The 24,786-nt window shown below is 43.6% G+C and overlaps 1 protein-coding gene across 3 annotated transcripts in view; it reads left to right on the top strand.

Moving 5' to 3' along the window:
* The window catches only part of LOC116747315, a 38,832-nt gene that overhangs the window by 5,719 nt on the left and 8,327 nt on the right, over positions 1–24,786 (top strand). Inside the window, exons 3-7 of one of the 3 annotated variants that reach the window (XR_004347986.1) lie at positions 54–10,604; positions 12,102–12,328; positions 19,414–19,528; positions 23,931–23,984; positions 24,075–24,194. Coding sequence is in view for 1 of the 3 variants with exons in the window: in XM_032619165.1 (XP_032475056.1) it covers positions 24,075–24,194 (120 nt within the window). In the remaining 2 variants the exon portion in view is untranslated. Of the gene's footprint in view, positions 1–53; positions 10,605–12,101; positions 12,329–19,413; positions 19,529–23,930; positions 24,195–24,786 lie in introns of all 3 variants that reach the window. The other 2 variants (XR_004347985.1, XM_032619165.1) reach the window with 2 other exon arrangements.

The raw sequence follows: 24,786 nt of genomic DNA, 5'->3' as shown, positions 1-24,786 counted from the left end.
TTGGCAACCCCAAGTCTGTTTTCTATGTGTGTAAGTCTGTTCCTGTTTTGCAGGTAAATTCATGTGTAGACACCTGGGGTTTTTCTGTTGAGGAGAGAGGAAATACAGGAAGGCATCCCACCACGTAAGCTTATCATTGGCCCTCTCCCAGGCTCTTCACCTTTGCCTCCCGAGATCCCACCTTCCTGACTTGCAGAGACCTGCAGTCGGGGTACTCCTGGGCTCCCTACCTGCAGGCCTTTTGCTCTGACCCTGGAATTTCTCCCACTTCTCTGGCTTCACATGCACGAGGCCTTCTGCTCGCTCCACACTCCCTTGAGTAGGTTCCACACGTGAAGTACACCCCCTGGTGTGAGTGGAGGAGCACTACCCCCAGAAATGGGCGTGCAGGCCAGAGGGCGCTATGGTGCTCAAGGTAGAATTTTCTGCTCCATCTGTCAGGCTCGATGGGGAGGGCAGTTGAGCACACCTTCTGTGCCCTGGGTACTCACCATATAGAGTTTCTTCAAAACTGAGCACATGATCTCTGTCTAGTCTACGTCACCTACCTGGGACCCAGGTGCTTGCCCCTCTGTCCCCCAGGCCTTCAACTCCCACCAGGTTGTATTGGTTCTACCTCCAGAAAATATCCCAAATCTCTTCTTATCTCTCTGTTGATTATGTGCCACCCCCAGATCAGGCCTTGGGCATCTTCCTACTGAATTTCTGCAACACTTCCCAGCCTCTCGTCGCCCTAATATTAGTGTTGCTCCCTCTAATCCATTCAGCACACTGCAGTCAGCATGGTGTTTATAAATGAAGCCTGATTATGTCAGCAACATCTGATGACTTCAGCTGTCCAATAAAACCCAAACCCTTTAGCCTAGCATTCAGATTTCTAGAGCAGAGGTGAGAACTGGCAAAGAAAGAGAAATAGAAACCACCACGAAGCCAATGAGTCAGTTTCTTTCTGTATTCCCTCCTAGCCTTCCCCATAGAAAGGGCAGCTAGCCTGGGCCACACAGCTTGAAGTGACAGGAAACCTACCCTAAGCCCACAGAACAGGAGTAGTATTCGTTGGCCCAGGGGACACCCAGGAAGCCTAAGCCAATGACAGAGAAAAGGAAGGGTACATTAATTAGAGGTTCTGTGGGAGGTTGAACTAGATACCAACTCTTAGGAGCTAATGAACGCTCCTATTTCATATTTGTGGAAATGAATACAAGTCTTCTGAATATGTGGTGCCTCCACCCTAAAGAGCACACGGCTGTGAGGATTTGGCACTTGGGGGTAGACCAGTGAGGGCACCATTTGCCCTGGGAGCTACCTGTAAAACCACGGCCATTGCCCTGGGCCCTAAGCTTTGGAGGTGGGTCCCCTGACTGTTGCTTTCCCTTTGCTGCATTGTTCCCTCCAGCGAGTGAGGGGATAAGGTATAGCGCGCATGTTCCAAGGTGAGTCTGTGTGTACCTAGGGGCTGGGAGGCTGGGGTGGAGAAGGCAGAAAGCAAGCTCCTTCAGTAGCCTTACGTTAGAAGGACAGCAGTGGCTCTAGGTGGGGGCCTTAGGGAGGAGAGCGAGGGCTAGAGGGCTGGGTATAGGGGAATTCAGGTGTTAGAGCACAGCCCCTGCCCCCTGTATGATATCGTTTGGGTCAATGGGCCCAAACACTGGTCGGTGTCAGGGAGTAGCTGCCTCCTTTCCTCTTTTCCATGTTCTCCTATATCTCAGCAGAGACTTAACAACCACAATTTAAAAACACCAAGCACATTCTCCCATTGTTTTAAGCAAGATAGCATCTCAGCAGGCATCCAGGGCCAGAAGGAGGGAGCAGGGGCGAGGGCCAAGCTCTGGGGATCGTCAGGTGTGGATAATCTGCATTATCTCTGAGGCACCTCATCACCGTCTTTCAGACTCTTCTGGGCAGTTATCCTTCAGGGAAGCCAGCAGGTTGAATCACAAGAGTCACACATGTTTCTATAGCAGCAGTGTGATGTAATACACAGAGAATAATATGGCCTAGCTGTAGAGCTGGTTAAAGACAGCTTTGAGCCAATAGAAAATAAAAACTTCTTTGTGCACAGTGCCTTACAGCTCACCAATGGACCTGGGGTTCTGAAAAACAAGAAACACACTCAAACGCATGCTCACACATTCAGTCACATTTACACATTAAATCTGTAATGCATATAAGCATTCTCACACATTCACTTACACAAACACTCACATGCTGACCCATTCACGCACAAATATATTTACACATGCTCTTAACATTTTCCCATCAACATGTTCACACACGTGGACATGCTCACACATTTTTCACACAGGAACATGCTGGTGCATTCACACGTAGACTCATACACTCGCCTTCACTCACACATGAACGTGCTCGCACACGGACGTACCTGCATGTCTACTGAAACAAATGTGCTCAAACGCATACACACTCATAGATCACTGACACGTGAACAGGCTCACACGTTCACACAAATGAACGTGCTCACATGTACGTGCATATTAACTCAGTCACACACAAGAACGTGCTTACACCCTGGCAGACACAATATCATCCACTCACAAACTCATAGTCACTCGCACACAGACATGCTCACATACACTCATACACATCCACTCACACACATGAACCCACTGATGCTGTCTCACACACATAAAATCATACGTTCATTCACACTTGCACATGAACATACATCTATCAACTCACAGTCATTCCCACACGAACACACTCACGCATTCAGTCACCCATAGGAGCACATTCTCACATTCCTTCACACGAATGAGCACACTCAGATTAACATGCGTATATGCGCAGACATGCTCACACATTCACTCACATGTAGATGCACTCATGTCCAATCACAGGACACTCACACAGTCATGCAAACTAAGATGTTAACATTGTCACCAACGTGAACGTGTTCTCACATACAAAACTGCTCCTCCATTTACTCACACACGAACATGTTCATATGTTAATCCTCTCATGAATACAGTCACATAGTCACATTCATGAATGTACACATATTAACACACATTTCAGTACAATTACACAGATACTGACATGTTCATTCACACAGATACCCATATTCACACATTCACTGAATGAACATATTCACAATTTAACATACTCAAACACAGAAAAACCTTACACACTTATTGACACAAAGGAAAATGTTCACATAAATGCACATCCTTATATTCGATCACACACACAAAGCTGCTCACTCATGAACACAAGAAGACATTAACATGATCACACAAACATATTGACATATTCACTCACATGAACTTGCTCACAGATTAATTCGCATGTACAGACACACCCCACATACACTTACAACTTCACTTAAAATTATACATCGTGCTCACATACATAAACTTGCTTACACATTCAGTTGCACACAGGAAAAATAATTATACATTAATACCTTCTCACACACCAGCTTGTTCATACATTAATTAGTACATGTGAACATGCTCCCTTACATGCACATGCTCACACAGCTAGATATGAATGAACACACAAATTCATTTAAACACACACAACAACTTTCACACTTGCACATTAACATGCCCAAAACACAAACGTGTTCAAACTTTCATTTACATATGCTCATGCTCAAACACACAAGTATACTCAGACATTCACCCACACATGAACATACTTAAACATTAACATTCCCAGACACACAAACGTGCTCACATTATCTCACTAACAAGTGGACACTCGCACTTTCACTCACATTCGCACATAAACACACACACACATTCTCATGGACTTACATACGGACATGACTGCACACTCACACACTCCCTACCTCCACTCACACACATTCACACATGGACATGCTTTCACCTTTATTTTAAAAATAACATGCACACACACACATCACTCATGCATGAACAAGTTCACACACATGAACACGTTCACATTCACACAGCCTACGTGCTCATAAACACACGTGCTCTCACGTTTATTTAAAAAACAGCATTCATGCACACCCCAAAAATACTCATGCACAGTCATGGACACGATCACACTTTCACATATAGACAGGATCATATTCACTCACACAATCTCTCACACGCAAACTCACATACACTCACACACTCACAGTTGCACATAGACATGCTCACATTATCACTTCCACACAAATGAACTCACTTTTAATCACAAACATAATCGCATTGACTCACAGAAAAGAACACACACATGAACATGCCCCTACAGAAATGTATGTTTACATATTCATTAATGCACACATGTTCCTATATTCACTTACACTTGCATTTTAATAATATTCACCCGTATATATGTGTGTGTGTGTGTGTGTATATATATATATATTTATATGCTCCTGCATTTACTGACAAACATTTTTGCACATTTACTCAGACACAAATGTACAAAAAGACAAATACAAAGCATGCATTCACTCACGTTCATGAACATACCTGATATGCTTCCACATTCATTCAAACACGGGAACACGATCACATGTATACACTTACACAGTCATTTGCACACAAACATGAACATGTTCACATATGCACACAGTGAACCTGCTCATAAACTCACAGGTACCCTCATTAACACAGTCATGTACATGCATCTGATCAACATTTACACATACACATACACTCAGGCATTGACTCAGAAATAGATGCACACATTAACAAGCTCACAAGAATGAATACGGTTACACATTCACTCACAGATGAACATGCTACCGTCATGCACATACCTACAAATTTGCTCATACACGTGAACACACAAACACAAACACACATTACCACACTGACGTGTGAACAGGCTCCATTCACTCTTACAGACATGATCACATACATCCACAAGTTACACATTCACTCATATGAACATGCTCACAGATTTACTCCCACTCATAGACAGACTGACACATGCACACATTCGTTCCAATACAAATATACTCAATTTAACGTGGTTATGCATTCACTCACCCACCTGAATATGCCTCATGTATACTGTGTCACTCATACATTTACTTACGTGCATCAGCCTACTCATCCTTAAGATGTTCACACCCTCACATGCACAAACACTCAGTCGCACACACAAACATGGTTGCAAATTCCTTCACCCACATAGACATCCTTACATATAATCATTTGCACACACACATGAACATGCTCACATATACAAGTGTGATCACTATTCACTCACATCCACAGCATATTCTTCACATGAACACATTCACAAATTCACTGAGATATAAGAAATGCTCACATACTTGCACACAGCCAAAAATTCTCTAACATTGGAGCATGCATATTCACTGACTCACGAGCATACTCACAAATTTACTCATGTGCATAGACACACTCATATATGATCATACCCACATTCACTCACACAAAATCCTCACATGTCCACTAACCTGTGAACATGTTTACAAATTCATTCACATACAGACATTCATACATGCTGACAACAGTACACTCAGTTTCACTTATACGTGCACAGGAACATGCTCACAAACAGCAACACTTTGATGCAGTAACTTGAACACAGATTTTCTCCAGTCATCACAAAGCTCACACCTTCACACAGAGATACACTCAAACTCACAAGCATATTCTCATATATTCACGAAAATGCACTCACACATTAACAAGCTTACACAAATGAACAGTTACACGTTCACTCACTCATGAAAACGTGCTTACACATGCATTCCCTCAAACTTGCTCCCACACTCACTCACACACACTCATATGCTCACAGTTGCATACTCACATTTCCCCACAAACAGCACATTTACAAACAGCATCATACTCATACTCTGACAAGTGCATATGCTCACACTTACCATGAAGTTCACACATTTTACTCACACACATAGGGATGCTCAGGTATACCCCCCGCACACACCTGCACATTAACTCACAGAAATCTCCACTTTCACATGCTCACAAACACACAGAGACACACGCACGAGTATGCTAACATCCATGCACATGCTCACGAATTCACTCAAACATATGAAAAGTCCCATTTACTTCAACACACAAACTCATATTTTAAAAGGCTCCCACGTTCACTCTCACACCTGTGCTTATATACATGCGCAAGGTCCCATTCACTTGCACACATGCTCACACACTCCTTTGCTTACAATAACTGCTCACATTTCACTAGAATGTGCTGACACATTGAGTCACAGTCACTTACACTTACATACTTACACTCATTCCCTCACATACAGAGCTACATGCTCCCAACTAGGAATGTGCTCACCCTCACCAAGAGCCTCACACATTCACTCACATACACTCACACATTCATTCATTCAAATACACTAATGTAGTTGACCCTTGAACGACACAGGGGTTAGGGGTGCTGACCCTCCACGTTCAGTTGAATACGTATAACGTATAGTCCGCCCTGTGTACATGAGGTTCCTCCGAATCCAGGGTTCTGCATCTGCCGATTCAACTAATCGCATATCGTGTAGTACGGTAGTATTTGCTATTGAAAACATCTGCATATACGTGGATCTGCGCTATTCAATCCCCTGTTGTTTAAGGGTCAGATGTGTTTCTAAAATGTCAAACGGGAATTCCCTGGCGGTGTAGTGGTTAGGACTCAGCACTTTCACTGCCGTGGTCTGGGGTCAGTCCTTGGACGGGGAACTGACATCCTGCAAGCCGTGCAGCATGGCCCCCCCCAAAAGAATATCAGGCAAATAAACATGCTTACATTTTCACTCACACCCACAAACATGCTCATATCCATGCACATGGTCACCTGTTCTCTCATGCATATGAAGACGCACAAACATTTACTTAATCACACAAATAAATTCCTATGAACACACTCACACTGTGCTTGAAAAGGCTCACCCATTCATTCTCCAACACGGACATTGTTGTGTCAAGGAGCCAAAGTTGGCCTCTCTTTCCTTCTGCACAGCAGGCTGGAACCCATTAGCTCAAAAGCCCGGCCACACCAAACTCAATTTTTACACATTCATTTGCTTTGAATATATTCCAAGTAAGTAGATTTTAATCCATTCAGAGCTTGCGTGCTTTGTATGCCGTGCAAAACTGCAGCCAACACCTGTTAGCTATAGATAAGATAAAGCCTGTAGTTATAAAAGACCCCACAGCACTGCTGCCCTCTGGTACTCTCCGACCCAGAGGCTTCCCATCATGCTACTGAGTGGTGTCACCTAAACACACTAGTCCTCTCTCTGAACCTGCTCTTCCCTGGCATTTCCCTTGCTTTTCTTTCCTGAGTGGTGCTCCCACACAGTAGCCTCTGGAAGTTCTCCTGTTATTAAGACACTTCCCGTGCATGCAAAGCTGTGAAAGCTTCCCCCAGATAAAGGTCATCTTGTGCTACTGCCACTTTCTGGTGATACTTTAGTCTTTGATCAGCCCCTAAATCCCTCGCACTCATTACTCGTGTTGATGAGGAAAGTGGAGGATTTGGGTGATAATCAAGAAATCAATATAGGGTCCACCCAGTCAGGAGGAGTATCCATTGGCAAAACAATCCTGGACAGTCTTAAGTGGTTGGGACTCAAAATGTGGAACTCCCCCATGTCAGTTTGGCATGGCATTGCTCTGTGCTGTATTACACTTTATCTGTATTTATGGTGTCTCCCTGTGTGTCATTAGCCTGGTCAAGCAGCAGCAGCAGTATTTGAGCCAACCCATGCCATTGTAACTGAGTTTTGGGGATCAGAGGCACTGGGCTCCCCAAGAAAGATCCGCCCAGCCACCTGGGTCCCTCACTAGGCAGGTACTAGACGTTGTAAGACCTGTGGGCCCAAATAGGAAAAGGGGAGGAGTGCGGGCCTCTGGACCAAGAGTGGGCTACCTCTGATCCCCTAACAGGCTCCCTGTAGCTGGGCTGGTGATCTGGGGTGCTCTGAGGTGAGAGGACATCCTCATGGCCAGGGCGTGGCTATGGCAGGTAAATGAGTCAATAAGGCAGAGGTGTCAGGCCGAGGCTGGTCTCTTAGGACATCTTTGTAAACAGCTAGCCTGTCTCTGCTGCTGTCTCACTCCGACCTGCTGTTGCAGATGGCATCTTTCTACTCCCTCCCCCAAAGGATGTGGGCTTAAAAAAGCATTACTTAGAATGACTGAACGCACGGAAGTGAATATTCCTGCTGCTCCCAGGACTTGAAGGAGGTGGCTGTCTTTTTTGTTTTTTATTCTTTTTGGCTGCACGGCACGTGGGATATCAGTTCCCTGACCAGGGATCGAAGCCGTGCCCACTGCAATGGAAGCGCAGAGTCTTAACCACTGGACCGCCAGGGAAGTCCTGGAGGTGGCTGTCTTAATGAACACATGCTTCAAACCACAAGACGTGTCGGGCTCTGTTCACTGTTGTTTTTGCTTGGAGCCTTAACTCCTTTGGAAGTCGAGACAAATTGGAGAACCCTGGGAAAAGAGGTCTGGTGCCCTCTAGAAGAAAAGGCAGTGCAATACCATCCTGACAGTTATTTATCCTCTGTTTTGCTGGTAACCACTCACAAAGTAATAAAGACAGAAAAGACAAAGTAGGAGGGCTAAGGAGGTGAGGTGTGCTCTCAGGTGGAGGAGGAAACATATCCTTTCTCTCACCCATCCGTGAGACCCAGTCTCTCCTTAGGGACGTAGCCGAAGAGCCAAATGAAAAAAGGGCTCTCTGGCTGTATAGAATCTGGGGGACAGTGAGCTCCACCTAGCAGGGAATGTAATTAATCAATTGACTGCCATACTGTGGGATGGGAAAATGGTGTCCCTACTGAAGTATCTCACGCAGTAAGTGCAGAAGCTAGGAATGGTCCCAGAGGAGGCCTTGGAGATAGATAGATAGATAGACAGACAGACAGATAGATAGATAGATAGATAGATAGATAAGTAGGTAGATACGTTGTTGATGTGGATTTTTATTTCTTAGAAGGCTGCCCACCCTACGTTAGGCCTCATAGTGATCCTGGGCAAACTCTTAAAGGAAAACATTAGCCTCCAACAGCTGGGGATGTTGGGATGGGCTTATCAGGCAACAGATGGCATGCAGCCTGGTGATTTGCCAAGTCTCGAGGAGGCTGAATTTTGTCCTGAGTCCACCAAGTTGTTTCTCAGGGGGCGCTCCTGAAAAATGTAAGTCCTCTTTCCTGACAGTGATGGCTCATCCTGAGACAGTTCAAGAGGACATAGCTGCCCTGGATTTAACAGAAACTCACGAAAGACAAATTCAAAGTCAAGTGCTGCCTGTTAACAATACCCCACCTGGCCTAAATCAAAATTACTCTCCATAGAGCGATTGCCCCCTTCCTCGGCCAAATAAACCACTTAAAACCAGGCCCCCTCTTAAGCGTGAACCCTGAAATGAACTAGAGACGTTGCTTGTATTGGACCCTAAGGGACAAGGAGCCCAGAGATATTAGATGATCTCTGGTAAATCTGTGGAGCAATTAAAATATTTACTAAAGTCAGACTCCAACCTGGCCAGGCTTTTCCTTCAGAGACAACCTTACCTTCCATGTCTGCCCCTGACCTCTGCCAGTGGCAAGGACCTGCTCCCACATCAGGACCCATTGGTCTCAAAGCAGGCCTCTTCTGGCCGACAGTAGCCCTTTTACCACGTGAACTGTAAACTATTAACAACACTGGCTGGCTCTGGTGGACACAGGTGTCCAAAGCTCCCTAATCCCAGGAAGCACTCATACTTTAAAGCGCCGCCCCCCTCCCCCTGCCAGGAGATGCCGGGCTTTGGAGGAGAATTAATTGAAGGGGTCATTATCTGCTTAGCTTTTTTTTTTTTTAACTTTCTGTGTGGCGTGCGGGATTTTAGTTCTCCAACCAGTGATCGAACCCACGCCCCCTGCAGTGGACGTGCGGAGTCGACCGCTGGACCGCCAGGGAAGTCCCATCTGCTTAGCTTTTAATATGGGCTTAGTTTTGCTAAAAGATGCTTCTGCGCTGGTTGTTCTCTGAGACTCTTTTCCCATTACTGGAATGGACTTCCTCAGTCAGTAGGTAACCTCATGAAACAAGGCCTAAGGTTTTGATGCCACTGGTGGGCGCTGGCCAGTGGGAACCAGTTCACCTTGCTCTACCCGTGTAAGAGGTACTGAGTAAAAGGAAAGCACTGAAGGATTATGGCCTGTCCTAGCTGACTTAGTTAAAGAAAGGAATGGATTCCCACCTTTCAGTTCTCTGGTATGGCCTGTGCTTAAAGCCACTTCTAATGAGTACAGGCTGTCTGTAGACTAGAGAGAGTTAAACAAGGCTGCTCCCTGTATTAGAGCCCCTCTACCATGAATTGTTCCCTTAATGAATGACATTCAGAATAACACTGGTAAATGGTTCAGAGTCATAGACTGGGCTAACATGTTCTCTTTGTTAAATATCACACTTTGCCTTCCCCTTGGAGGATCAACAGTACACCTTTTTCCCAGTGACCTGTGGGGTACATGAATGCCCCCGTGATTGCCCGTGGGATTTGCATTCGGGACCTAGATGCTTACTCGGCACCAGCCACCTCCTGCAGAGACTCAGCTCTGGCATTGTATCGACGATATCCTGGTCACTGGACCTGGCCAAGACTCTGTGTCACACACCATCACAGCTGTGAGTGAACACCTCCCTGAGAGGGGATGGGCAATTGCCCGCCATAAGGTACAAGGCACCTCCTAGGTTGTTAAATTTCCGGGCTATGTTTGAAACTCAGAAGGGTAAACTAGTCGCAATTGGGTGAAAGAAAAGCTCCTAGTGCTCCAGCCAACCTCCCAGATTGGTAAAGAAGGCCCAACATTTGGTAGGCATGTTTGCATTCTGGTGCCAACCTCAAATATTTGCTGGCTCCCATCTACGGAGTCACCCATTGGCCCTCCACTTTTCCGTGGGGACCTGAGCCACAAAAGGCACTAGATAAAACTAAAGAAGGCTATCATTTCAGCTCTCCCACTAGTGCTCTGAGGGCAGGACTTACAATTGGAAGTTTTGGCCACCCTAACGTTCACTTATGGGAGCCGCTGGACCAAATGTCCATGGGCCTTTGGCATAAGTGACTCCCAGACTCAGTCCAAAGGTATTGGCCAGTGGAGAGGCAGCTTCTGGAGGTGCACTGAGCCCTTATTGAAACTGAAGGCTTTACTGGAGCAGAGCCAGTTGTCCTGTGGTTTGAGATTCCTGTTATGTCCTGGGTAGTGGCAGAAGCTCCCCGTAGAGCAACAAAGGCCTCTGCTCAAATGATAATGGGATCTACTGGATTGAGCTAAAGCTGGCCCTACTAGAGTGCTGCAACTCCATGAGAAAATCACCACATACCCTGCCACTGCAGTTAATTTACCATAACCTCCTGGCCTTCTATACAGGCCTTCCATTAGTGTATCCATGCAAGGCACAGGCCTCTCCTCATATTATCGAGGGCCTGACAAAATAGCTTTTACAGCCCTTGGGGCTGCCGCACAAGTTATCCCGTCAGACCAAAGTTCCCACATCCCTGTAAAGCAAACCAGCAATGGGCATTACAAGAAAACACTGCTTGGGGTTGTCACCTATCCTATCATCTTCCAGTAGCAGGGATCATGGAAAGACATAATGGACTTTTTTTTTCTTTTTTTGTTGTACGCGGGCCTCTCACTGTTGTGGCCTCTCCCGTTGCGGAGCACAGGCTCTGGACGCGCAGGCTTAGTGGCCATGGCTCACGGGCCCAGCCGCTCCACGGCATGTGGGATTTTCCCGGACCGGGGCACGAACCCGTGTCCCCTGCATCGGCAGGCGGACTCTCAACCACTGCGCCACCAGGGAAGCCCCGACATAATGGACTTTTAACTCAAGGGCTGTTGAGAGAACTTGGAGGGCAGTAGCCCTTCAAGTGGTCAAAAATACTGCCCACGGTCCAGATTATATTAAGTTCATGCCCCTGTGGCATAACTACACCATATTTAAATTCACAACAAATGACGAGACCCCCAACAGAGACGTTTCTCTCTCTGCTGGTGTACACATCCACAGCAGACACGACCCGGTTGTCAGTTTTCACAGACATGGGATCCCAGGCATTGCCATGCACAGAAAAGAAACTTTCACCAGGTACTTTCATCTTTCCTTTCTCCCTCATAGAAAACCCGGAGCTTAGCCACTTCCTTCATGATCCTGATGAGAACCTGACGTGGACCAGTGATTCTGAAAGCATCCTTAGCCTGTGTTCGTTCGTCATCCAGTATAAGCCAAGCAAACTACCCACCACTTTCTGGAGAAAGAGGTGTCCTTATCTGCCATCCATGTACTTTGCTCCACTAAAGGCACTGTGGAACCCAGGGGGTGGAACGAAACCTCTCCCAGACCAGGTAACCCCATGTGAACAATATCCAGGGACAATCAGGTCCCCTACTGATGGCTACAGGTGACCTCCAACCTTAATCCCTACCCTGTTAGTATGCCCCTTCTTACCTGAGGAGTTACTGCCCTTGCCATTGTTGACTATCTGTCTATTTGCGGTTCACCCAGCCCTAGTAATCCACACACTTCTGTTGACAGGGTGTGTTGGAAACAGTATACCACATGCACACAACAGGGACTCTTACAACATAGGTCAGATTGGGGACAATGGGAGCCATGCTGTTGGCTATTCAGGTTGGTCAATCCTACCGACATGACCACAGATACCAACACTGAGGCTAGCGACCTTCTCCTGTCTCTTCTACTACTAGCAACACCCATTCTGGCTAAGCCAGACTCTTCGGATAACACTTAATGACTCATAGATACCTTCTAAACCCTCAGGGCCAACTTTCACCTCAAATCAGATGAGACCCAGTGTTATGAAGTAGTGCCATTAAGCAAATAGAGCCACTATCTCTTGAGTCTTATTTAAGGCATGCCCAGGGAGAGTATGCACCCGGTAGTACAGCCAGCATGCTTGTGATCAGTGTAGTCATATTAAAAATGCTGTAATGAAGAGCCATACTGACAAATTCTATGGGGTTACAATTAGATAAAATTATAGCTCTTACTAATCCCTGGCATAATGATGAATGTAAATGCTGCCAAAAACGTATACCTTAACAACTATTGGTCTCTTTTCTTAGTAGTTATAATGATTTCTCTCTCTCTAGCACAAGTCCCATTTACTGAAGCTTGCACTAAAAAAAATTACACTAATTGGCCAAGGGCAACTTATCATGAATTTTCCCCGGGTTGGTAGGTCATATTTTATATGTAAATACACACACACACACACACACTCACACACACACACACACACACACACACACAAGGAAAGGAATGTATACAACATAATACCCAGGACAAGGCATGTCTAAAATGTCAGGAGCTTCATCCAGTTTGGGAACTCTTTCCTAACCTAACGTTCTTACAATACCACCTTCAAGATTTACATCACACTCAGTGGGACTGGGTTCTTCAACAGCTGCAGCACTTACTGCCCACAGTAAACAATCACAGCTTTTGGGTGTGACAGCAAAGACAGTTCTCATGAAAACATATTTGATCCCATGGAGAAATCTAACCAGTCTCTGCGTGGGAGTATTTTGTTGTTGTTGTTGTTTTGAGGTACGCTGGCCTCTCACTGTTGTGGCCTCTCCCGTTGTGGAGCACAGGCTCCGGACTAAGGATCAGCGGCCATGGCTCACGGGCCCAGCCGCTCCATGGCATGTGAGATCTTCCCAGACCGGGGCACGAACCCGTGTCCCCTGCATTGGCAGGCGGACTCTCAACCACTGTGCCCACAGGGAAGCCCTACGTGGGAGTTTTTCCATCCAAATTGACAGCTACTTGGTTACAACGTTTACAAAATTTGTCAGGCTTACCAAGGCCATCGTTAATAAGCCCTTGGGAAAGACTTGAGGGAAATTGCAGCCCAATGTTACTCTTCTGGGGGATCTTAAAACATATACATCCCATCTTACAGAACAAAAATGAGAAGCCCAGTGGCAAAGGTAATCTGGGAGGAAATCTATTGGTAGCGTTACATGACCACCTCCCAAGAGGCCACGTCTGAGGCTGTTAAAGCTATACAAACAGCTGCCCAAGAAAAATTTCCCTTAGAATGGAAGCAGTGGAGCAGGTAGCCCTGCACTGAAATTCAGCAGCCTTGTGATAAACAGGGACAGAAATGGGACAATTGTACAATCTGTTTTTGAAATCACTTGGCCCACCCAGCTGTTTGTTACTGGTAGTTGGCAGGAAACTCAAGCAACGATCACACCACTCTGAGCAAGAAAGAACATACATACAATTGCCCACCAAAACAAACCTGCATGTTGCCTTAGTCACAGCAATGTATAAGATGGCAAATTTAAGCACATTCTGCTTACACAGTCATTTATTCACACAAACTTGGTCACACATTCACTCAATAAAATGAAGATGCCCACGGATTCACTCACACACACAAACACACACACACTCAAGTATGCTCACATGTAAAACTCACACATTCACTCACATGCACACATTAACACAGTCACAAACAGGCATGCTCACATATTCACTTACCCACAAACATGCTCACACACCATGAAGTTCACACCTTCACTCATGCATATGGATACACTCAGATAAATTCATACACACTCACATGTTCACTCATTCAAATGTAATCAAACATTAACAAGCTTACACGATCAAACACGCTTAAAGATTCACATGCACATGTTCACACACTCACTCACAGGTTTACTAGCCCTTGTAGATACCCTGGTTTAGGAACATGTATCTACATATTCAGGCACCCAGATATATTTGAAATACCATGTTCACATACATGACAGTGCTTACGAATTCATTGCACACATGAATATGATTGCATACGCAAGATCACTCATGTTCCTTCACACACATCAACACACTGACACGTTCACTCCCACACAGTGGCATACTTGGTGTTAATGGGTTCACACAATCAACAATCTCATGCACACAAACATGCTCACAAATTCATTCACATACATAGCGACCCTCCCATAAATTCATTTTCACACATATCCATTCTCCCTCTCCCATTAATATGCTCACATATACAAACATGCTCACTATTTACTCACACAATAAGATACTCAAGAATTCATACAAACAGACTCACATATATGGACACGTTCACACATTCACTCAGTCACATGAGTTTGCTCACAAATTCACTTATACATGGGCACACTTGTATTTGCTTACATGGACACAGCCACGTATTCACTTGTGCACATGCGTTAGCCTGCTCACAAACTAAAATACTCACATATTCAGTCACACACAGATATACTCTCACTTTATCATGCTGCTTGCACAGTCACTCACCTGTGAGTGCCTTTACACGTTTATTCACCTACAAACACACTCAATCCCTCACACACATGAACATGCTCACACAGTCACCCACAGGTGAACACCCTCAAATAAGGGCATGTGTATATATTCATTCACTGTTAACATCAAACAAAGTTACTCTCGCACAGAGACAAACTCACGCATACTCACAAACATGTGCTGATGCTCATCAACAGTCACACGTATGAACTTGATCACACGTGCAGTCATACTCAATATGTAAATATACTTACATGTTAAGTCCCCGGAGTGCCTGCTCCACATATGAACATGCTCCCACATTCCCGACAGAAATTATTATCCCACATATTACACACTCACGCATTTACTTGCATACAAATTCACTCACGTAGTCAAAGACACCCTCACGTTAACTCTCTGACAGACAAATAACATTCATATATTCATTCACTGGCATGCACACACTTATATGTATGCTCAGTGACATTCATAAAATATGTTGACACATTTATTCACTCAAACTGGCTCACCCAGTCACTTAAATGAACATGGTTACAGTATCACTCATGCACAAGACATTCATATGTGTCACATGTACATACACATTCTCTCACAGGTTGTGCATGTAAGCACAAACAGGGACATGCTTACACAGTCACTTGCAAATGAACATGCTTCCAAACACACACTCACACTTTCACTCCCAGAAATATATTCTTCCATTAAGAAGCTCACATACATAAACACACTTGCAACATTCACTCACACACCCAAAAATGCCCAAACGTCCATTCCCTCATACAACCATGATCACAAATTTATTCCAACCTAAAGATATACTAATTTAGGCTCACGTGCACAGATCCTGCACATATGTACACTCTCAAACCCTTTGCCCATGCAAATGAACACAAATAGGAACACACCCATTCAATTGTAAATAAACATTTTCACGCTCATCATGAAATTCACATGTTCAGACACCCCGATGTACATATACACTCACAAGTAGATGCTCACATATTCACTCATAAGTTTACTCATCCATTAGCAACCCCATGCAAACTAGTATGCTTACAGATTAACTCGCACACATGAGCAAGCTAACCTCCATGAACAAATTCACATATTTACTCATACACGTGAATAGGTACAAATATGTGTTAAATACACAAATATACTCACACCAACACACTTATGCTTGAATAGGCTCACACATCAATCTTACAGATGCACACACATTTATTCCCTGACATGATCACGCTCAGACGTTTACTCATACTGGTGGAGACACTTATGTACTCACAGATACATGCTCATTCACTCACTCAGACGAACGACTATTACTCAAACCAACATGGCTACACACATGAAATGCTCACACCTTCACTCACTCGTGAAAATATGCTCATATAACCATATATTCATTCACTCATGTATCAACACTCATATATTTACTGATGTGTGTACTTTAATTTAGGCTCACACGCATTGACATGTTCACTTACAAACACAAATATGGTTTAAAATTGGCTTGCACACGTAGAGATTCACAATCACTTGCACATATTCTCACACCCAGTCACAGATGCATATCAACATATTAAGTATAAAACTTGATTACCATTCACTCATATGTGTGTTCAAACACACAAATAAACTTGTGAATTTACTCAGACACAAAAATTGATAATATACATGCACACATACACATTGTTACTTATGAAAACATGCTCACAATTCACTCCAAAGGGCACAGTGACAGATTAACTCACAGTCACACTCCTGTACTCACGAACAGTCTTACACATTCTGTCACTTGCACAAACATGTGTGAACATTCAGTCACATGAGCATGATAATACATGTATTCACTCACGTGAACACACTCACAAAATCATTCACACACTAGACTCATTTGCACTTATATGTACATACACTGTTTTCTAAAGATTTTTTTTGATGTGGACCTTCTTTTTATAGTCTTTATTGAATTTGTTACAATATTGCTTCTGTTTTCTGTTTTGATTTTCTGGCCGTGTGGTATCTCAGCTCCCCGACCAGGGATTGAACCTGCATCCCGTGCATTGGAAGGCAAAGTCTTAGCCACTGGACTGCCAGGGAAGTCCCTGTATATACACTTTAACTTCCATAAAATAACATGATCACAAAAGGAACATGCTCATGTCTTCATTTGTCCATGAACATGCTCATACTTAGAAACGCTCACACAATCGCACACAAATACCCCCACACATTAACATGCTTCAAGGTGAACACCTGTTCACTCACAACATGCTTACAAATTACTAACACACATAGACGCACTTACATCTACATTGTCACACATTCAATCCCACAGACTTGGTCACACATTTATTTGTTCACGAGAACATGCCCACAAATTCATTCACACGCAAGACACACTCATACATGCTTACGTTCACTCGCTCACACCTTCTCTTGTTAATATATATAAACACACAAACAAGGACATACTCATACATTCAGTCACACACGGGCATCCCCATCTTAACATGATCACACGCTCAAATGCTAACACATTCAATCACACACACACATGTTAAAAAGTCATTTGCATATATACTCTTAGATATTATGATTTATACAAGTCACGTGTCCAGTCTTACTCCCGTATTTACTCATTCACATGCACAAACATCTCAGTGTTCACTCACACACACCTACCTGTTCTCACCCATGACCATACAAATTCACTAAAACAAATTCATGCTCTTATACAGACGTATTCATGTATTCACTAACACAAACGTCCTCAGTTCTCACACACACGTAGACACACTCACATATGCTACCACCAGTGCACATATTCCCTCATTCACCTGAACATGTTCACAAATGTATTCACAAAGAAGACACACTCACAGATCTCACATGAGCACATTTCCTCATTTACACACATTAGCACACTCAAAAACAGGGCCATGCTCACACATTAACTGGCACAACATGCATTCTCACAAATTCATACTTACAGAGACATAGTCATATAGACTGTGTTGACACTGAAGCCATTCACTTACACAGGCACATTAACACACTCACAAACAGAAATATGCTTACCTATTCACTCTCACACAAACATGCTCACACTCAGCATCAACTCAAACATTCACTTACACACAAAGATTCACTCGCAGATTTAACATACAATACACTCTCACCTTAACAAGCTCATGAAAACAAATATACATATTCACTCACACAAACATGAAAATATATATGCACATGCTCACAAGTTCCACACACTTGAACACCCCCATTTATTCAACACTCAAATATTCTCACATAACACACTGTAAGACGTGAAAAAGTTCACAAATTCACTCTCACAAATGTCCATGCTTACATATATGCACATGCTCACACATTCACTTATATTAACATGTTTCCTATTTGCTCACACAAATGAACATGCTGAAAAATTATTCACGCATATAGACACATTCATGTACTTTCCCACCCACATGCTCACACATTCACTCACTACAAATGTGCTCATACCTCATACCCTCACGTGAACATGCTCACAAATGTGCTCAAATACATAGACATAACCCAGTCGCCCACACTGTAAACAATTCACTCCATACAAACCTGCTCAAACATTCACTCAATCACTTGAGCATTCCTACAAATTCACTCACACAAGGACACGAATATAGGGCTTCCCTGGTGGCGCAGTGGCTGAGATTCTGCCTGCCAATGCAGGGGACATGGGTTTGTGCCCCGGTCCGGGAAGATCCCACGTGCCGCGGAGTGGCTGGGCCCGTGAACCATGGCCGCTGAGCCTGTGTGTCCAGAGCCTGTGCTCCACAACAGGAGAGGCCACAACAGTGAGAAGCCCGCGTACTGCAAAAAAAAAAAAAATCAGTATGAGATCAAGAAGATTTCATTTAGGAATTGAATTTGGAAAGACCAAATATCACAAGTTGTTAGAAATGGCAAAAGATTTGTACACTTGGCTAAATAGAATCATGGGTCACTAAGAAACTGTTTGGCCACCTATTTAACCAGAGTACTAATAAAAGATTTCAAAAGTAAATATTGGAAATAATGTGATTAAAAACAGCCTTCTGTCTTTTAGAAGTAAGAAGACTCATTTATCTTACAAATAAAGGACATGATAAATCAACAAGAAGCACAGGAAATTATTCTGATAAGACACAGAATCTCTGCTTTCTACGGAGATTACTTAGGAGGTAAGGAAAAACCTATTATAATCTCTTATTAAGAGCAAGCCTAAGAGGGTTTTGTCTTAGCAGCTTTCAAATATACAATCTAGTATTATTAACTATAGTCATCATGGTGTACATTACATCCCCATGACTTATTTAATTTATAACTAAGAGTTTGTACCTTTTTTATGGCTTCATAACTGTGTTTCATTTTTTAATATATTTTTATTGAAGTGTAGTTGATTTATAGCATTATGTTAGCTTCTGGTGTACAGCAAAGGGATTCACTTATATATATAAATATATATATATAAATGTAAATATATACATACATATATACACACACACACACATTCTTTTTCATATTCTTTTCCATTATGGTTAACAACAGGATATTGAATATAGCTTCCTGTGCTATGCAGTAGGACCTTGCTGTTTACCTATTTTATATATAGTAGTTTATATCTGCTAATCCCAAACTCCTAATTTATCCCTTCCCCACCCCCTTTCCCCTTTGGTAACCATAAGTTTCTTTTCTATGTCTGTGAGTCTGTTTCTGTTTTGTAAATATCAATAAGTTCATTTGTATCATTTTGTATTAGATTCCACATGTAAGTGATATCATATGATACTTGTCTTTCTCTGTCTGACGTACTTCACTTAGTATAATAATCTCTAGGTCCATGCATGTTGCTGCAAGTGGCATTATTTCATTATTCTTTATGGCTGAGTGGTATTCCATTGTATATATGTACCACGTTTTCTTTATCCATTCATCTGTCGATAGACATTTAGGTTTCTTCCATGTCTTGGCTATCGTAAATAGTGCTGCTGTGAACATTGGGGTGCATGTATATATATATATTTTTTTTTTGCATGTATATTTTTGAATTAGAGTTTTCTCTGGATATATGCCCAGGAGTGGAATTGCCGGATCATATGGCAACTCTAATTTTAGGTTTTGAAGGAACCTCCACACTGTTTTCCATAGTGGCTGCACCAATTTAATTTCCCACCAACAGAGTAGGAGGGTTCCTTTTGCTCCACACTTTCACCAGCATTTAGTGTTTGGAAACTTTTTTTAAATTTTTATTTTATTGTATTTTATTTACTTGGCCATGCTGGTTCTTATGTGGGGCACGTGGGATCTTTGTTGCCACGTGCCGGATCTTCATTGCCCGTGGGATCTTTTAGGTGTTGAATGCAGGATCTTTAGTCGTGACATCTGGGATCTTTGGTTGTGACATGTGGGATCTTTTAGTTGTGGCGTGTGGGATCTTTTAGTTGTGGCATGTGGGCTCTTAATTGCAGCATGTGGGGTCTTTTACTTGTGGCATGTGGGCTCTTGTGGCATGCGGGGTCTTTTAGTTGTGGCACGTGGGCTCTTACTTGCGGCATACGGGATCTAGTTCCTCGACGAGGGTTTGAACCCGGGCTCCCTGCATAGGGAGTGTGGAGTCTTAACCATTGGACCACCAAGGGAAGTCCCTGTTTGTAAACTTTTTGATGATGGCCATTCTAACCGGTGTGAGGTGATAACTCATTGTAGTTTGGATTTGCATTTCTCTAATAATTAGCGATGTTGAGCATTGAAGAAGATATCTTCTAATCCTAGTTTTTTGAGAGTTTTTATCATGGAAGGTTATTGAGTTATGCTAAAGGCTTTGTAAATGTCTCTTAAGATGATCATGAGGATTTGTCTGGTATTCTGTTAGATGTATTACACTGTGATTTCTTTCTTTTATATAAATTTATTTATTTTTAATTTTGTCTACGTTGGGTCTTCGTTGCTGCGCACGGGCTTTCTCTAGTTGCGGAGAGCGGGGGCTACTCTTCGTTGCAGTTCGCGGGCTTCTCGTTGCAGTGGCTTCTCTTGTTGCAGAGCACAGGCTCTAGGCATGCCGGCTTCAGTAGTTGTGGCACGTGGGCTCAGTAGTTGTGGCTCACGGGCTCTAGAACACAGGCTCAGTAGTTGTGGCACACGGGCTTAGTTGCTCGGCGGCCTGTGGCATCTTCCCAGACCATGGTCGAACCCGTGTCCCCTGCATTGGCGGGTGGATTCTTAACCACTGCTCCACCAGGGAAGTCCCTACACTGTGATTTATTTATTTTTGGCTGCTGTTGGGTCTTCGTTGCTGCATGCGGGCTTTCTCTAGTTGCGGTGACTGCGGGCTACTCTTCGTTGTGGTGTGCGGGCTTCTCATTGCGGTGGCCTCTCTTGTTGTGGAGCACGGGCTCTAGGCGCGCGAGCTTCAGTAATTGTTGCACATGGGCTCTAGAGCGCAGGCTCAGTATTTGTGGCCCATGGGCTTAGTTGGTCCGCGGCATGTGGGATCTTCCCGGATCAGGGCTCGAACCTGTGTCCCCTGCATTGTCGGGTGGATTCTTAACCACTGCTCCACCAGGGGAGGCCCTACCCTGTGATTTCTTAATGTTAAATCAACATTACATTCCTGGGATAAAAATCCTTGGTCATGGCATACAATCTTTGTGTATGTTATTGGACTGGTACAGGCATTATGCCCAAGGAGTCTTGGTCTTTTTCAGGGAGAGTCCAAAACAGGTTCAGTCAGGCAAGAAACTCATACAACATGGAAGACTCTCTTCTATCATTATACACAATCCTGCATGAAGTGAATCTTTTTTTAGAATGAGAAGAAAGTTCATAATGAAAAAAGATAACAACTACCATGAACAAAAATTAGAAGATATCACACACACAAACACACAATGCCACATATGGCATGATTCCATTTCTATGAAATGTCCAGATTAGGCAAATCCATAGTGGCAGAAAGGAGATTAGTGGTTGCCAGTGTTTGAGGATAGGAGGGAATGGGGTATGACTGCTTCCTGGGTATAGGATTTCTTTTTTTTTTTTTTTTTTTTTTTTTTTTTGCGGTACGTGGGCCTCTCTCTGCCGTGGCCTCTCCCGTTGTGGAGCACAGGCTCAGCGGCCATGGCTCACGGACCTAGCTGCTCCACGGCATGTGGGATCTTCCCGGACCGGGGCATGAACCCGTGTCCCCTGCATCGGCAGGCTGACTCTCAACCACTGCGCCACCAGCAAAACCCCAGTGTTTCTTTTTGAGTTGATGAAAATGCTCTGAAACTAGATAGGGGTGATAGTTGCACAGCATTGTGAATGTACTAAAAGAACTGATTTGTACATTTTATTTTTAAAACGTTTTATTTGATTTGTCCATTTTAAATTGACTAAAATCATTAATTTCATGTTATTTTATTTTCACTTTAGTTAAAAAATAACAAAGAAAGAAACGTGCATCCCAGCCTTAACAGAGAAGAGGCTTCTTGTAAAAAAAAAAAAAAAAAGGCTGAGTTGGGACAGAAAGGATGATCAGGGCTTAGAAAGTCAGTGGGGGCCAAAGCTATGCATAAGGTCTAGTTAGGGGAATGAAGATGGGCAAAGATCCATTAGAAGAAAGAGAACATAGCATATTTGAAGGATTAAAAGATGATCTGTGCAGCTACAGCAGTGAGCATGGAATGTGTTCATTTTGTGATGTGCCCAGACATTAATTTGCACTTACTCTGTGCCAAGCTCTACATCAAATAGGCCCTTGTAAAGTATTAGCTCATTAAATCTGTACAGCAATCCGATGAGGTTGGGACTATTTTTCACCTCGTTTACTGATGGAGAAATTGAGAATTATAATATAAGACAGGATTTGAGATATTAAGTCCTGAGCCCAAGATCTCACAGCCTGTAAGTGCACTGGAACTTTTATCCAGGCAGTCTGGTTTGAGAGCTCACACTCTTTAACTGCCACAGCTGCCCAAAGATACCAGGTCCTGCCTCTGCAGGGCAGCTCATCTCATGAGTTTAAAGACACAGGGGATTGGAAAGTGTTTCTGTGTAGAGTTTATGTTTACAGTTTGCCTAAAGTTCAACCGAAATAATCTTTACCCATACACTCACACACACCCGCTCAGCCCTCCAGATACGTTTCTGAGTCATAGAAGGTTTTTGCCTCTACGTAGTGTTTGCACAGATTTTACCTTTAGATCTCCCAATTCTTCCAAAATCTTAAGGGTATTTTGAAATCCTTCAGGTAGAAAAACTGCCTCACCTGGGAGTGGTGTTCCATCAGGGGCTCAGGCAGAGGTGTTGAGTGTACCTGAGGCTGGAATATTAAACAAACATATGGGGAAGGAAGCTTTTTTCCTAATCTCTGAGTTTCCTAGGTGGCCGTGGGAGAAAGAAGAGAAGTCATTATGCACATGAACTTTTTTTCTACATCAAAATTAATGACATATGTAAATTTCATTAAAATCTGTCAATGGTTCCCTATTTACTATATAAACATAAGTACACTTCCTAACAAAGGTCTTAAATTTTGTTCTTGTGTTTTTGGAAGGGGGTGTTGCTGATGTTATAGTCACTTCTGTGTTTATTTTGTCTCAGAAGGCATACTGTTTGCATTCTTTGTCAGGATATATAAGAGGAAGTAGATGCGAGGTAAGTAAAAGTTGTTTAATATCTGAGCTCAAAATTCTATAACCTGTTCTAAGTTTCTGGGTCTCTGCCATCCCTATTTTGCCTTTCCAGCTGGCTCACTGTTAAGCTGTGCCTGTAGAGATTTCCTGAGAGAGACAAGAAGTCTGAAGGAAGGAGAATCTACTATGTCTTGTCTCTGTTCCTGTTCCTCTCTGGATCACCCCCCTAAAGGTAAGAATAGTCTTTCAAATAATTTTTTATTTATTTATTTATTTTGCTTTTATTTATTTATTATTTTTGGCTGCGTTGGGTCTCCGTTGCTGTGCATGGACTTCCTGTAGTTGCGGCAAGCGGGGACTACTCTTCGTTGAGGTGCGCGGGCTTCTCATTGCGGTGGCTTCTCTTGTTGTGCAGCACAGCCTCTAGACGTGCGGGCTTCAGTAGCTGTAGCACGCGGGCTCAGTAGTTGCAGCTCACAGGCTCTAGAGCGCAGGCTCAGTAGTTGTGGCTCACGGGCTTAGTTGCTCCGCAGTGTGTGGGATCTTCCCGAGCCAGGGCTCGAACCCACGTCCCCTGCGTTGGCAGGTGGATTCTTAACCACTGCGCCATCAGGGAAGCCCTCAGATGAATTTTTAAGAAGAATTCTTTTATATGTCTTTTATATGTATATGATATGTTCTTTATCCTTTCATCTGCTCAAAACACTTAGGTTGTCTCCATTCTTTGGCTATTGTGAATAATGCTGCAATGAGCATAAGAGAGCAGAGCAGAAATCACCTCCTTTGGATCTGTTTTCAGGAGTAGGATTGCTGGCTGATCTGAT

This window comes from Phocoena sinus, chromosome X (assembly GCF_008692025.1).
Source record: "Phocoena sinus isolate mPhoSin1 chromosome X, mPhoSin1.pri, whole genome shotgun sequence".
NCBI lineage: Eukaryota > Metazoa > Chordata > Mammalia > Artiodactyla > Phocoenidae > Phocoena > Phocoena sinus.
Note: the sequence above shows the minus strand (reverse complement) of the source record. Positions and strands in the feature narration are given on the sequence as shown.